The following is a 15,988-nucleotide window of genomic DNA, read 5'->3' as shown; positions in this document are numbered from 1 at the left end:
CGATATTGTATTTTGTCAATAATGAACATTTTCAATTGTGAAATAACGTAAGTTATGAAGTTGTAACGTTGTTCCACTGTATAACAGCAAGTACCTATGGATCATGTATAACGTTTGTCGAAAACTTATCTACTAATTCATCATTTTTAAATTAAATATAATAGTGGTCTTTTAAAAATATTTAATAAAAAATATTTAAAAACGATATAAATTTTTTAGAAAACAACGAATTAGAAATTAAAAACGTTACATTTTTGTATATTTAATAATTCTTCATTTACCGGTAGATATTTTGCCAACTCTAGTTTTTTTTTATTTTAAACAAATTAATATATATTTTAAAAATCATTTATTTTGAGTAAAACTAGTTTTTAATCAATAGATATTATTTGCTCCTGTGTATAATATTGTTATCCGAATTCTTCCAACTGCATATAACCGACTTTGTTAAAACAAATTTTATTTTTGCACGTTCTGATACATACAACTAAAAATACAGTATTATTTTATTTTTTTATGAAAAATAAAACGCATGATTAGTATGTGAAAAAAAAATTTTTTGACAACCATGATTATGTAAAATTAGAATAGGATCGAGGTAATAATCTCTTAAATTTTAATATGTGTAAATAATATTTGTAATTAATTTTTTTATAAGTATATGTGTGAAAATAATTTTACTTTATAGCGAAATATTGTTTTATGTAATCTCGAGTTTTTGAATCAATTGATCTGTAATCGTAATTCATTTTGAATTGCATTTTAAGCTTGTTTTATTATTTATATGTCTGCCAAAATATATTCATAAATGTGTTAGTTATAAGGAAACGTATAAAAGTTTATACGTGTAATTATAAATATTAATCCGGATCTACAATGTTAATAAAAAAAAAAATCTGATGAAATTAAGACGTATTGTAGTTTTAAAAATATATTAATTAAATTTTTATTACCTCATTAAGATTAACTTGAAACTGGACAAGATGAAACAAATAAGATTTGATTTGATTTTGCACACTTCATCAGCTCTATTAAAGATAACTGTAGACCTTGAAATGATTAGATCTCGTTCTAGTGGTTAATATATTTATAATACACTAAAGATTTTATTAAATTTTTAATGTTTTGTAGTAGATAATATATCTTTTTACAGATCATGTCAATGGCCAAAAATCTTAAATTGTCCGATTTATTGAATTTACAAGTAACTGTGTGCATCATATGAGTGTGCGTGTCATATTCTTGATCTAGTCGATATATCTTTTGATACTCCTTTTCCTTCCTAGTAAAACAGGAAGATGCCTCCGTTACCCAATGCGTTCTCATTCTCCACACAAAAATTAGGAATGTAATTAAACTAATAACTAACAACAAGATAATTTATTGTACTCATTCAGCACTACAATATTTCCTATCTAACTTCAGAAAAATACCTCTGTTCATCAATGGAAGACATATTTTGAACTATACGAGCTTCTTAATTTTATCTATTACCCTTTTACAAAACAAAATGTTGCTTATAAACATTTAAAATATCATTTATATTGATATTTTAAATTTACAATGGAAGACATTCGACAGTTTTATATATCCTAACAATATTAATGGAAGACAGTTGATTATAAATTTGCTTTACTTTGTTTCTCTCAAAGCACCTCGGAACCCTTCGATAAATATATTCGCATGGTTTGGAGTAAATATCAAAGCTGGTCTTAATCGGATAGATAGTTCACCGCAACCGCCAGTTTGGAAACCTATAAATTATAATTTATTTAATAGATGTTCATTAACAAATAAATAAATAACTACATACCTTTTTGCTTCATTCTACCGACTAAATCGTCCCTGAGAGCCGTCGTCTGGCAAGTGATAGCCAAGAATGTTCCTCTGCCTCTGGCCGAATTCAACAAATGCGGGAATTCCTTTTGCAAGTTTTTCAAACCTCTCTGCAGGACCATTCCGCTCTCGTTCACTAAATCCAACAACTTTTCTTTCTGGATAACATCGAGCACACATTCGAGGAGAAGCAATTTTCCTGGATCTCCCATCCAAGTGTTGAAGACGCGATACGGTAATGATGGACTAGAATAATATTATTATTTAAAATCAATTATTAAAAAATTATATATATATATATACTGACGTCATATCAGGTCTGTGAAAGTATCCTCCCAACTGCATTTTCTTACTGAAGGTGACTATATCCGGCGAAGTTTCTAAATCGAAATGTTCGTGACACCACATTTTACCAGTCGGTCCGCCGCCTGTTTGTACTTCGTCTATCAGTAAATAAGCACCGTGCTATAACATTAAATTTTATTTAAATTATGAGCCATTCTTGAAGAAGATTGAAATAAAATATACCTTCTTGGCAATCTTTTGAAGGTTTTGGAAGAATTCAGGAGATGCTTCATTATCACCGCCTTCAGATTGGATCGGTTCCACGATTATACCGGCAACTGGCATATTCCTCTTAGTGTTGTACGTGACAATGAGATCTTCAACTTCCGCAAGGCACCTATTAACAAAAAATTGATTTTAGAAATAGTATTGGCTTGAATACTTCAATAAATAATACTAAATATCATTGATTGAAATTAAATAGAGATCTCAATGTCTCGAAGACAAAATACGAACATAAAAGATTGATATAAAAGTACCGTTTACAGAACCTAAAATAACGCCTATTATTTTTTTGTTATACAAATCACTACAAAATAATATGTTACATTGATGTGTAGTCTACTCCTACAATTAGTTTTTGCTAGCATATGCAATTTTTCATACTACAAATTTTAACATTTAATAAAATCGTTTCTTAACAAAAAATTATGTATCTTTTTTGTGGCAACTTTTATTTTATTTATAAATAACACTACTATTATAATTTAAAAGTATGTTTTAATTTTGCATTTAATTAATTTAAAACTAAGTTTCAAATTAATTAAATGTATCTAGTCTAGAATAGTCATATAATTTTAAATATTAAGCGTTTAAACACGATAAATGTTACTGATTTTTTTTTAATAAATATATATATAATGCCTTCGGCAAGAATGTGTTAACTGATATGTTTGATAGAAATATATAATAATATTCTCTGGTCTTTCGAATAAATATCCTAAGCTAAAAAAGTAAGCAGGGAGTGAAAAGAATGTTAACTGCACAAATATATGTTTTGATAAAAATGTGTTAAAAACACTTTGGTTGCTGAATAAGAATAATCATGATACATTTTATGGTATTTGCTTCAGGTGAAAATAACATTTTTTTTATTATGTAATACATCAATATATGATCCAAAAAGGTTCGGCAACCAAAAGGTTAAACTACAAATTAAACATATTCTTGCTATAAATATGTTATGATGTAAGTCTGAAAATTATCGAATTCCTTTACCTACAAAAAAAGCATATAATGTTTTTTTATTTTTGGAATTAACTATAATTTGTAAAAAAATCGGCAAAAAATATTATGTATGATATAAGAGATGAAAATAAATAATAAATCCATGACTTTTCAATCTTAATATGTTTTACCTTTCGTCTTCTTCTTTATTCTCCCTGACATTTTCCTCTAAGGGATATTTGTAATTGGGGAAGCTAGCGATGGGCCAATCAAACGCAGGTATGTCTAGTTTATGAATGGCTTTTGAATGTGTCGTTGATAAGCATCCCATCGTACGTCCATGGAAACCTCCCTATAATTTAAAATATTTAAATATACTCATCTCTTAACAAATATGGAATATAATTCAATACCTTGAAGGAGAGTATGCTGAGTGATGGAGATCCGGGAACTTGATTCATCATGCAAGATTCCATCTCTTCCTGAGTAAACGCAACTTTATCTCCACGTTGTTTATGCTGATATGCGATGAACATGTTTTTAAACGCATTTTCGTTTGAGCACGATCCACACATCATCGTGGTTATGTTAGTCAAGCCTTTCGGAGATACTTTCATCAATATATTATTGAGTTTCTCTGGCCAGTCTTCGCCAGGAAAAACCCCCAAAGCTGGTCTGTTCACCAATGTTTTCTAAAATTTAAATAAAGCTTAAATATTGACAAATTCGAACTAGTGTTGTGTAGAATGTGATAAATCTGATACACGTGTTTATAAATCCTCATATCGTACAGAATAACAACGAAACAGTATTTTTAAAAATGTCCTAATCGTGTTTTAAAGAAAATCTTACCAAATTGTGCTTATTGGTGAATACGTTCATAATTTCAGGATGATTGTATCCCAAAGGCATTGACGATATTTGCATATAAACGTCCAATAAAACATTTCCATCAACGTCTACTAAATAATTTCCAAACGATCTATCGTAATCTGCGAAAAGTTGTACTGATTGTGCTTGCTGCAGTGCATTTAAATCTTTGAACAGTTTCTTGGATTTTGGTCCGGGAATGGTGGTCTTCATCAAAGGAGTCGGGGGTTCCGATAATGCTCCAACTGTCGATAGGCTCCTCCATAATAACGGCTTTCCGATCAGATGTGCTGAAAATAAAATTGAGATGAACTACATCACCAATCACATGAATGAATGTCTTTCAACTTGTCTTCGATTAAATCAATTGACCGGCGTACAATGAATCTCAATCATTATCAATCAAAATATCTTATTGATGCCGTGTAGATATTTTTTAATATAGCTTCTTAACTGGTAACAATTTGTATTCAATATCATATGAACCTCATTATCATTACACATGTCAAAAAGTTATCTGTACAGTGCCGACCTTGGTGCAGTTATTATCATGGAAATTTTATATAAATAATGATCATCTTATCACAACACCTTCGTTCAAATAAGACATATGAAGATAATTTCAATGTCATGAGAAATACAGGTGTTCCAAAAGAATGAGTTTTTAAAATATACTGTAGAATAAAATAGATAAAAGGTATAAAAATCCATATTTTTAATCTCAATATCACTAAAGCATACATTGATCGAAATATGAATAATATCTTTTCGTTTATAATAAAACATCAAATAGAATTATCTTGTTTATGATATTACATTAAAATATCAAAAGTATTGAAATAGTAAATCTTGTGAACATCGTATACGAAGATATATTCATATTTCCTAATAAATGGTCATTGATGTTAATTACAAAAATAATTAGATTTATTGCTAGCTTACATTTCCACATATTTTTTTATATATCACATTTGAGTTACTATAAAGACAAATATTGTATTAGCTTTGTTATTTACATTTGATTATGGTATGAAATTGCTATCAGAAAGAAGTCAGTGATAAACAATTCTTAATAATTTGCAAAATAGTGAAATGATGAGACAAGAAATCGAAAAAACATTTACAAAGCATATTTAGATTATAAACTATAGGTATTGAAATAACAATAAGCAATATTTTATTATTATTGTTGCATAAATAAATTACTAAAATAACGGCATATTTTTATTTATAAGAGTGCAATAATATGATATCTTTTACATAATAAGAATTGCGAATCAAATATCAGGAAGCCAATGTCAAACATCTCATATAAGAAAATTGCTCATCGAATAAAATATGTATTTATTTATACTCTTCAATAATATTTTCAAATAAATTAGTGTAAGTGTAAATCATGATTTACTGTACCACACCATGAAAAAAGATATAGGTTACAGGCAAAGAATTTCGAAAATGCATACATTGCCTAGGCAATGTATGCACTGTCAAATCACTTCAGTTACAGTAAGCACAAAAGAATTTATAAGCAATGTAACTATTTATTATGTGCTCTCACTGTTGTGTTATAATTTATGTATGTAATAGGTATTTTAAATTATTTATGTAAGGTTAATCCTAGTGCCAATTTATTCATGGGGTGTTCACCGTTCTGAACAATGCTATTTGTTGTATTGGCTCTATTATTAGTCGCTCGTGATTAAGTCGGTTGTCAAATCTTGTTCGTTGACACTGTAACTAGCTCAAGTCAGAGTTCATACTCTCACTAGTACTCTCATACATTCTAGTTAAAATATACACGAAATGTAGCATTGTAAGCTTTAACTAAAACTCATAATTAGTGCATACTTTGCCTAGTCATTGTATACTAGAACTGTAACATACATATATAATATACATAAGTATCTATATGACAATATTTTTATGCATACATAATGATTATATGGGAATTAGAAATTTTAAATAATTTAACAAAATATCTGTATATTATGTTATGTTCAAAGTATTTTTTATCAAAGCAGCTAATAATTTACTTGAAAAACCAGAAGCCGTTTACTTCGGCCTGACAGCATTAAAATCATCATTTTTTACCCTTAAAAATTAATAATTCCAGTAAAGAAAATAACGCAATTTTTATATAATATTCTGGTTATATAAATAAAATGACTTTTCAAAATCCGTGTATATAACGTTTACTTGTAAACCAGAGTCTAACGATCTCGAAATAAAGATTAAAAATGTATTTATGTAATATAATTTCAAATAATTTTGCAAGTGCTGAAGGCAAAGCTAATGGCTTTTAATTATCAATGTGAAACTTGTCACCATTTTTATAAATCAGGGTGACCTAGAGCATTACCACAACTCTGGAAAACGAGAGGATCCCAAAATTAATCAAATATAAACCGAAGTGGGCTAAAAATACCAGACTTGCATCCTTTCAGAATGTAGTCTAGGATAAAATCTGGTCCTGAAGAAAAAATGGACTTCAAACTTTAAATATCCCCCACCCCCCTCCCCACGAAGGAAATAAAGGCAAAGTCTTCGAATGACATAAAGATGTAGATTGGAAGAAATGCTAGCATTATTATATCTGATATGGACTACACCAGGCCTGTCAAACTCGCGGCCCACAGTAAGTTTTAAAAATAAGGTCACACCTAAGAACAAAAATTTTCGAGGTGACATTTTTTTTCATTTTTTGTGGCCCACAAGTTTAGGAGGTGGAGCTTTTAAAAAATGTGACATCACGAATTGAATTTGTTCAAAAGGAAGCCCAGTGTATTTTTCAGATTTCAACTCAGATCAACAGATTTCCTAAAACAAAAATATAATATTATGTATAATTAACCAAGATGTATTTACAATATATGCTCATGAATATTGAGTACGTCTTATATTATTAGTAGGTATACAGAACTTGTGGAAGATATTATTCAGAAACATCGCTTCCACACAAATACATATCTTGATATTGTTGCCTTTGTAGGTGAAAATAATTTTGATTCTGTGACGTGACGTAATGTCATGGTATGACACATTATGACATAGGGAGGGGAGTAAAATTTCACGAAAAACCTGTGACATATGGAAGTCGCCCAAACAAAAATTGCGAATTGGAATTTGTGCGCGCAATAATATGGTCATAAAATGGATACATCAAAGCTAATTTAATGTAAAATTAAAAAATGTATAAATTTGAGAAAACACTGTCAAATATATTTTTTTTATTTACATATTGTATCGATTGTAAGCTAAAGTGGATGATATATATAAAATTATAATTTAAAATATAGTTAATTTATTTTCCATGAGCCGCATTTTGACAACCCCTGTACCAGGAGTTAAAATCTCTGGTGTGAATAATTATTTAAATGTGAATCAGTCCAATTTTTATTTAAATATATATTTTAAATGGGAACACTTTTTTAATTAATTGCTATTCATGTAATAAAGTCAATGGTCGCAAATCGAGCTGTTAAGTAATATCGCTGAAACGAGCTGTTTTCAGCTTTATTTTTATTTTTTGCATTCGCTCTTGACTTCTTGTAAACTTATATTTAGACCATCGAAACGATTGACGTCTTTAGAGTTTATTTTTAATTTAGTATTTTCATATAAGAAAAAGCCACACAATCAATATAATCGCGACGATTAAAATCGTCCAAAATCGGTCATCTCGGCCATTTACTATGCATCAAATGAATGAAAGTCTATTTTAAATATGTCGTACAATAAATTGATCGTTTTCTACCTGCTTTATACATGCCGTGTGCTTGAGCCATCGCACCTCCCAAAGACCCCATCGTGACTCGCCGCGCCGGCCCGGCTGTCTCGCGCAGTTGCAGCTTCAATATCTACGCTAGGGATGTGCCGTAATAACCGAGGTTACTAAACATTTTTATGTGTTTCAGATTTTAAAAAGTAAAAAATATTAGATTTGAATATATGTTGTGAATGTCTAATACGCAGCCATAAAAACTGACATTATATACTAAAATAAGGTTGTGCATACCAGTTCAACATATGTAAGTCCGTTCACGCGTTTTCGAGGCCTATAAATTATTTAACTTAAGCATGTAAAAATACCGTGCGAATTTATCAAATGATCACAATATATAAATTTATAATTATTTTGGTAGCGTGAAAAAAATTCCGCGAAAATAGCTAATTGTAAAGTGTTAAAATGAAAAATCTCGCTATACGACCTAATTGACAATAAGAAAATAAAAAAACGAATCGTTATTTATACAAGATAATCCAAATTAGACTTTGAATTTTTTTAATTTCTCAAAAAGTTGTTCTTAATAACTTTGTGTAACCATAATTATAATGGTAATCTCCCATTTTGTGAACGAGGGATCAGTGGCAAATCATAGACCAGCCCAATAATCTGAAAGACTTGGCTTCTAATTTCATTCGTATCTTTGTGTTTTTCTTAATTTCTATCGTGTCTGGGAGCTCGGAATAAACGATTATTATATCATTTTAATTCCGATCGACTGTCACAGGATGAATATCGCGATAAATAATGAATCAAAATTAATATTTTTAAGCTTGTACACCGGCGTACGCTTGGCAAAGCGGTCGTCTTCATATACTGTACGCTTTGCACTGATCAAGTTAAACGTGTCTTACTACTGTTTTTTTATTATCAGGCACTGTATTGACATATCCAGGTACTGAATGTATATTTTTAAATTATTAAAAATTAACAAAAATATACATTTTTCATAAAAAATAACGTAAAAAATATATTCCTTTTCCTTAGTATGTTCATTTCAAAACTACAGTAAGTAATGAAAAATATTTCAAATAAATATTTATGACTTATTTGTCTAAAATCAGAGCTGGACCGGGAGCAAGCTGCATAGGCGCACGCCTATGGGGCCAGCTCTAAATGGCGCATAAAAATCAATATTAATTTAAACAATGTTGCTAAACAAAAATTGTTCGGTAAGCGTACGTACACCGCGTGCACACGATCAGACAACTAAGAATTAGAGTACTCTAAATCAGGGGTGGGATACCTGAGGCCTTAAGGCCGCATGTAGCCTTTTGGCTCCTTTAGTGCGGCCTTCTGACAAAATTTACAAACGTTTTGTTCTATATTCTTATTTTTCATCAAATTGTAGCTAATAACTATTTATGTTTACAATTAGTTGTAAACATGAAAATGGTTATAAACTAGTAACATGTACATATATTATATATAATTAATATGTCTGTAAAATTATTTCTATTATTGAAATAAATGTATTTAAAAAATATATTTTTGGTATTGTTTGGTTGCAAAAGAAATTTTATTTTTATTTGAATAAAAATTTAATTAAATTTGTGAGTAAGTCTGAAAGTCTGAAGTTATCTGATATTCTACCTCTAGTGTTGTTACAAAATCTGTTACTAGGTATCGCTTGTTACTCTGAGTTTTCGAGTTTTCCATTGAGTTTTCGAGTGTAATGTTATAGCTAGATTTATAATAATTAGCTCCTTGATTGTAGTTTTGAAACAATTTTGTATCTTAATTGTAGGTGTAAACAACAACAATTTTAACTATCATTAGTTTTTAAATATTTTTATATAATTTATTTATCTTACTAAATTTACCTATTTACAATACAATAAAATCTATAGAAAAGGATGTTTGATTAAAATATTTGATAATTATGATAAAAACATTATTTTGTTATTATATAAAATACATTGGGAACAGAATTTTTATTTTATGACTATTTTACACTTACTGTGCTTTGTGTTAATTTGTTTTTGACACATTCAGTATTATAATTTTTCACCCATTTCATTTCATGTGAAACAGATTAAACTATATCACATTTTAAATGAAAATTTCTTTAAAAAAATTTAAAAAGTTGGTTTTTGATAAGAATTCTAAATAAAAATAAGATAAAGAAAGTCTTAAACTCGTAACAAAATTTCAATCTGAAACATTAATGTTGTTTTTACTGTAACAACCGCAGATAAACAAATATGTTTTTATGCAGGTACATTGTTTACGACTAGAATGTGTTACGCAACTACGCATTTAGCATGTTTTTGCCATTAATGTGTATTGTGTTAGTAAATTTGAGGTTATGTGATACATGCCCTTTGTAAAACAGTCGTTAGTTCTTTTCTTAAAAAATAAATTATGTTGTAGAATACATAATGTATACTTTTTAATCCAACTCTGTGTATTTAAGCGAATGTTTTTAAGCAAGTATACAATAGATAAGGTTCCCCCATTTTGTACTGATAGGATATTATATCATCGATCTGATAAAAGTAGCATCGCAAAAATCAAGTCGGAAAGAAATGAACATGTTGATCACCGTATTCTTCGTGCTGACGTGGAGCACGGTCTATCGTGTATATTCTGATGAATGCTCTCCATTGACGACCATCAAGACCAGAAAACCAATATTTCTCAAACGTGGCCGGCCATTGAAAATAGATTGCATTTTAACACCAGGACATCCTGAAGCAAAATATTACAACTCTTCGCATTTACAATTCTTCAAAGGAAAAGAACTCGTTGAGCCAAAGTTTATATCTACGATCAATTCTTCAGTTATACGACTCAACATTGACAACTTATCGTTGTCTAAAAGTGTAGTTTATTGTTGTAAAATAGTGAATCAATTCAAGTCATGTTGTCACATAACTGGAAAGCTTCCAAAGAGAGTAGATAACTTTAATTGCTTCTCTGACAATTGGGAGAATCTGACATGTAGCTGGAAGCCTCGGAACAAGTACGGTAAAACTAATTACACTTTGGAATACAAGTTGATGAGTGATCCGTTGCAAGATTTTATAGATAGATGTAGTATCTTCAACAACAATGGTTTGTTACAGTGCTTTTGGAGCACAATAACAAAGCCTCCATACAGACGTTTTTGTGAAACCTATTTCTTCAGTCTGACCGGTACAAATGTTTTCGGAAATTATAGTCAAAATATCACCATAGAACATTTTGCCAAAATTAAACTGACTCCGCCGTATAATTTACAATTAAATCCTACATCACTGATACTCAAATGGTCAATATCGGAAAAACTCAGATTTTTCCCGGCTGTAATTGAATATAAAGTTAAATACTTATCAGAACATACCGAATCTAAAAACTGGACCACTTTGGATCTAATAAAGTTTGGAAAGGACAATAATTATACGGTATTTTCGTACGATATGTCAGAGGAATTAATTCATGGTAATTCTTGGTATGACATTAAGATCTCTATAAAATGTGAAAATGCTTCGGATGAAATGTGGTCAGTTTATGGATCAGGCAGATTTAGAACTGCGCCTAAAGAACCAATTAAGCCTCCGGAAGTTGTGACGGGAGCTTTTGAAACTATCGATAACGACAATAGTCGGAAATTAACAATATATTTTAAACGCATGGAATCTTGCTTTAAAAACGGTGATAACTTCACATACAATGTAACAAACGCCGGATCTATATTGATACCGACGATCATTTCAATGAAACATATGCATTTTGAATCGATTCCGACAGACAGAGTGAATATTAGTTTAGTATCTCAGAATTCTATCGGAAAATCACCGGAGTATCACTTGATAATTCCAGCACGGAAGGACATTTTACCGATGCCGTCGTCGTTTACTAAATTAAAAATAAATGACACGTTTCAACTATCATGGACTGGAAAGAATAACTCAAATTTGAAAAGCTATACGCTATTTTGGTGCGAATATAATTCAAGCTCGATCGATATATGCAGTGATACTATAAAATATGATACTATTGATAGAGAAGATGTAACTAAAAATGTATCATTAGAGAGTAGCAAAATGTATCGTTTTGCAATATCAACCAATAGTATGAATTCTAGTAGCGGAATTCTATGGGCTTCTCCTGTTCGACCAATCATCAAAGAGATAAATTACCTTTCTAGCGATAGTGTAACATTTTCATGGAATTCTGAAGACGGCGGAGAAAAAATAGAATTTTATGAGATTATCATCAGAACAGGACTCTGGCATAAAGTCCTTACTGTCAACTCTACTGAAACTTCAATACATATATCAGAACTACGCAGATATACCAATTACACCATTTGGGTCAAAGCTTGCACTTTTATTTGCTCTCCGATATCCAAATCGGTGAAACTAAGAACATCAATCGGGACACCCGGAACCGTTAGCAATCTAACAAAATCCAGCAGTTCTAATCTATTTGAAATATCCTGGGAACCTATCGAATTCGCCGGAGAATCTCTGAATTATTACGAAGCAAAACTTTCAGAATGCTACTTAAACCGCCCATGCTATAATGATTCATACAACGTTACTGGACAATTCCAGTTTCGACCATTATTTATTATATGCAACAATTCTGAAGTCATAGAGTATTTTTATAACATGAGAGTTGTTGCTGATTACGGAACAATTTTTACTACGGATATTCTCAAGCCTCCAAACGAAGTCAATAAAGGATCTTGGAGTCCAACGATCAGTTATACTTGCAATTCCAACAATCACCTATTTTATTTGATCCTGATCTTTTCTATCGTTATTATAATTATATCAGTAGGAGTAATTAGATATGTATTTATTTACTATCCAAAATATAAGACAATGAAAGACATTAAACCAAAATTGCCACCTGGTATACTGTTTGATATGTTGATTGAAGAAGACAAACAGACAATGAATTCCAGTGGGTCATCGACGGCGACGACAACGACGCTGAAAACGGATGATGAAATTCAAGAATCGATGAAAGAGAAAGCATCTTCGGTTGAAAGTTTACAATCTTTCGATGGAATGGAGCCTAATTATAGTACATTTGGAATTTTATCGAATGATGAACAATTTAAAACGCAATACGTGAAGATGGAGGATTTGGAGAAAATAAAGGCAAAGTCAACGGTTGAATTTGCTTCGCAAGAATATGTGAAGATCGGAAATGTGAAAGAGATGAGTAAATACATGAAGAAACCTGAAGTGCAAACAAAGAATGGATATCTTCAATGGAATCAATGGCAACCGAAGCTCAGTTAAATCAATTATAATTTTGTTACAAAGATGGAATAATCAGATTTTCATACAAGACTGAATCGTTAGTTTTTATATATGCTTAAGGTATCGTTTTTTTATATAAACTATTTTTAAAACTTTCCTTGATAAACTACTTATTTTTATTATTATATGTTATAAATATTAAAAAAAGTATATTTTAGTCTTGTTATTTACCATTTATATCATAAATGGTAAAACTGAAAGAAATTTATTTTATGCTATTTAATTTTTTATATAATATTACTGACTATTTAATATGTTGCTAAAAATTACTATTTTTTTGCGAGTAGTTTTATTTCTAATATTTCATTTCATATTTTTTTGTAACAGATCTACTTATATTATTAGTTTGAATTACACTTGATAAGATATTTTTGCCACAAAAACATTTGTAAATAAAACGTTGCGCTAACTTCAAATCAGTATTTTTGTTTGATTTTGGTCAGTAATTTAATTTAACGATCAATAATTAAGTGTTTTTTTACATATATTATTTTATTTTAATTTTATTTTATATGGTATTTTAACAAATAAGTGTGTATTTATGAATATTTTTTATACAAAAAATTGACCATTTTATTTGAATTGTACTGAATTAAAAATATTTGATTATATTATAGGCAAGTAATCAAGAAATTTTGATTGTATATAATCTTAAAAATGTTTTTATTGTAAATTTAGAATATATGCTACTATGAATGTATATTATGTACTGGCGTTTCAGTGAAGTCATATCCGAATACATTTTCACTGATAGAAAATATAATTTAACTGATTAATCTATGCAAATCAAGGACATGTATTGTATTATATTAAGATTTTTATAACAATATTATAAGTTACAATAAGTGAGAATCGAACGAAGCATATTTAAACAAAATTTAGACCAATAGAAGGGCGCAAAACACGCAAAAACAATGGGAACACTCGTTACCAAACATTCCCACTGCAACGGCGCCGACATGATTTTATTGCTTTTGACATGAATTTTCGACTTCTGGGAAGTGATAATTGTTTTCGCATCCTCCTGTTGACCAAAATTCGATTTAAATATACTTTAACCACTTTCATATCAGAAGTCCGTAGTAATATCATATTTTTAAAACAGCAATATCGAAGTGCAGAAAAACTATCAAGTATTATGTGACATCTGTCTGTACTTATTCCTCAGCATATTTTCCCGAAAAGATTAGACTTAGTTTTTATTTTAGAACTTTCATTAGGTTAGGTTTGGGTTTGAACAGTAAATGGACGTTTCACAACTGCCAAATTAAATTTTCGCTAGTAACGTCTCAGGTTACAACAGAAGATTTAACAAAATAACTAAAACCTAATGAAAGCACTAAAACTATCTATATTTTTTTAACTTTCATTAGACTAGATTTATTTTAAATATTGTAGTATTTTGTTGAACGATGTGACGTTATAATTCTGTGAATCTCTGATCATATGGAAATACGGTTTTACTGATATTGAGCAGTGAATTTGTAAATCAATTGTTTGATACATTTTAGATGGCCGGTTTAATAAAATATATTCATATTAGTAAAAATATAGCTTCCCTAGTAATAATAACTGTAAAAATCGAATTTAAAATATTTTTTATAAGCAATTGAATAAAAAAATAAATTAGTTTAGATATTATCGCTGACATTTATGTTATTTTAAATATGTCTAGTTTTCTGTTATCAACAATTAATTAAATACACATTGAATAAGTATATCAAAAATACTATGAATCGTATAATTTCACATAAAAATAGTTATTTTATCTTTGTGGCAAATCACATAGTGATATTTAGATTGACTGACGCAATAGATTTATACATTATAAATAGTTTAAAATATGGACGGAATGTGTTAAAACAATTGGAATCTAGACAAAAATATAGTTGCATAAGTGTTTAATCATAATAATTATTATTCAGTAATTTGGTTTTAGATCTTGAAAATGAAATTGAAAATCTGTGCTCAACGTTTTTTCAAGAATGCATGTATTTCAGAATATTACTGTTGATATCAATATATAATAAATTAATAAATGTTTTTGTTATAGAATTATCTATTATGTAAATAAAAAATAAAGTGTAATTTTTTAAACAAGTTTTCTTTTAGTTATAATATAATAAGCCTAAGTAAGTTTATAAAAAAGAGCTTTATATTATATTGTTTCTTTAACATGAACATTAAATATATAAGCATTTAATCTGTTTTAATTAATATTATATTCAATAATCAAATATATATTGAGATACTTATCATATGAGGAACATCACTAGTGTGAAATGGTCCAATGCCCAATTCATTCAGTTTCAATCTATATTAACTTAAATTATTATAACCTTGACGTAGTACACATTTAGGGGGGACATCTACGCACTGCATCGTCATCGCCAATGAAACACTGTCATCAATTATATTTCGTTTTATTGAAACTTTATCAGAAACAATCTTATCAGAGCATCATGCAGCATCACGCACACGTCTCCAAATAAATTAAGTCCGGGAGAAACTCATACAAATTATGGAAAAAATACTTATTTTTCTTTACGCACAAATCTAAAAAAATACACTGGATGCTGTCAAATAAAATATCGTTAAAATCTACAGCAATAATACACAGCTAGTACTGCAAGAAAAACACTACATTATGAATGTAAAAAATAATATATGTACAAATTTAATGTAGTGACTCGTTATATTATAATGCTGTGATTCAATTTAAAAT

General features: G+C 29.3%; 2 protein-coding genes across 2 annotated transcripts; one reads left to right on the top strand and one right to left on the bottom strand.

The window, feature by feature from the left end:
• Positions 1-1,365: 1,365 nt before the first annotated feature.
• Positions 1,366-8,032, bottom strand: Gabat (4-aminobutyrate aminotransferase). Its single transcript, XM_088187060.1, has 8 exons — positions 7,973-8,032; positions 4,201-4,508; positions 3,762-4,040; positions 3,540-3,700; positions 2,365-2,518; positions 2,144-2,301; positions 1,814-2,082; positions 1,366-1,754 (listed from the first exon to the last, which is right to left on the bottom strand). The coding sequence occupies exons 1-8, from the start codon at positions 8,022-8,024 to the stop codon at positions 1,633-1,635; spliced, it is 1,503 nt and encodes a 500-aa protein (XP_088043186.1). The 5' UTR covers positions 8,025-8,032; the 3' UTR covers positions 1,366-1,632.
• A 2,366-nt stretch (positions 8,033-10,398) lies between these two features.
• Positions 10,399-13,360, top strand: LOC148235484 (interleukin-6 receptor subunit beta-like). Its single transcript, XM_088187059.1, has one exon. The coding sequence runs from the start codon at positions 10,531-10,533 to the stop codon at positions 13,240-13,242; it is 2,712 nt and encodes a 903-aa protein (XP_088043185.1). The 5' UTR covers positions 10,399-10,530; the 3' UTR covers positions 13,243-13,360.
• Positions 13,361-15,988: the final 2,628 nt, after the last annotated feature.

The sequence above is a fragment of the Plectrocnemia conspersa genome, unplaced genomic scaffold (assembly GCF_051122295.1).
Source record: "Plectrocnemia conspersa isolate PC_06_02 unplaced genomic scaffold, ASM5112229v1 ptg000005l, whole genome shotgun sequence".
In the NCBI taxonomy this organism is placed as follows: domain Eukaryota; kingdom Metazoa; phylum Arthropoda; class Insecta; order Trichoptera; family Polycentropodidae; genus Plectrocnemia; species Plectrocnemia conspersa.
Note: the sequence above shows the minus strand (reverse complement) of the source record. Positions and strands in the feature narration are given on the sequence as shown.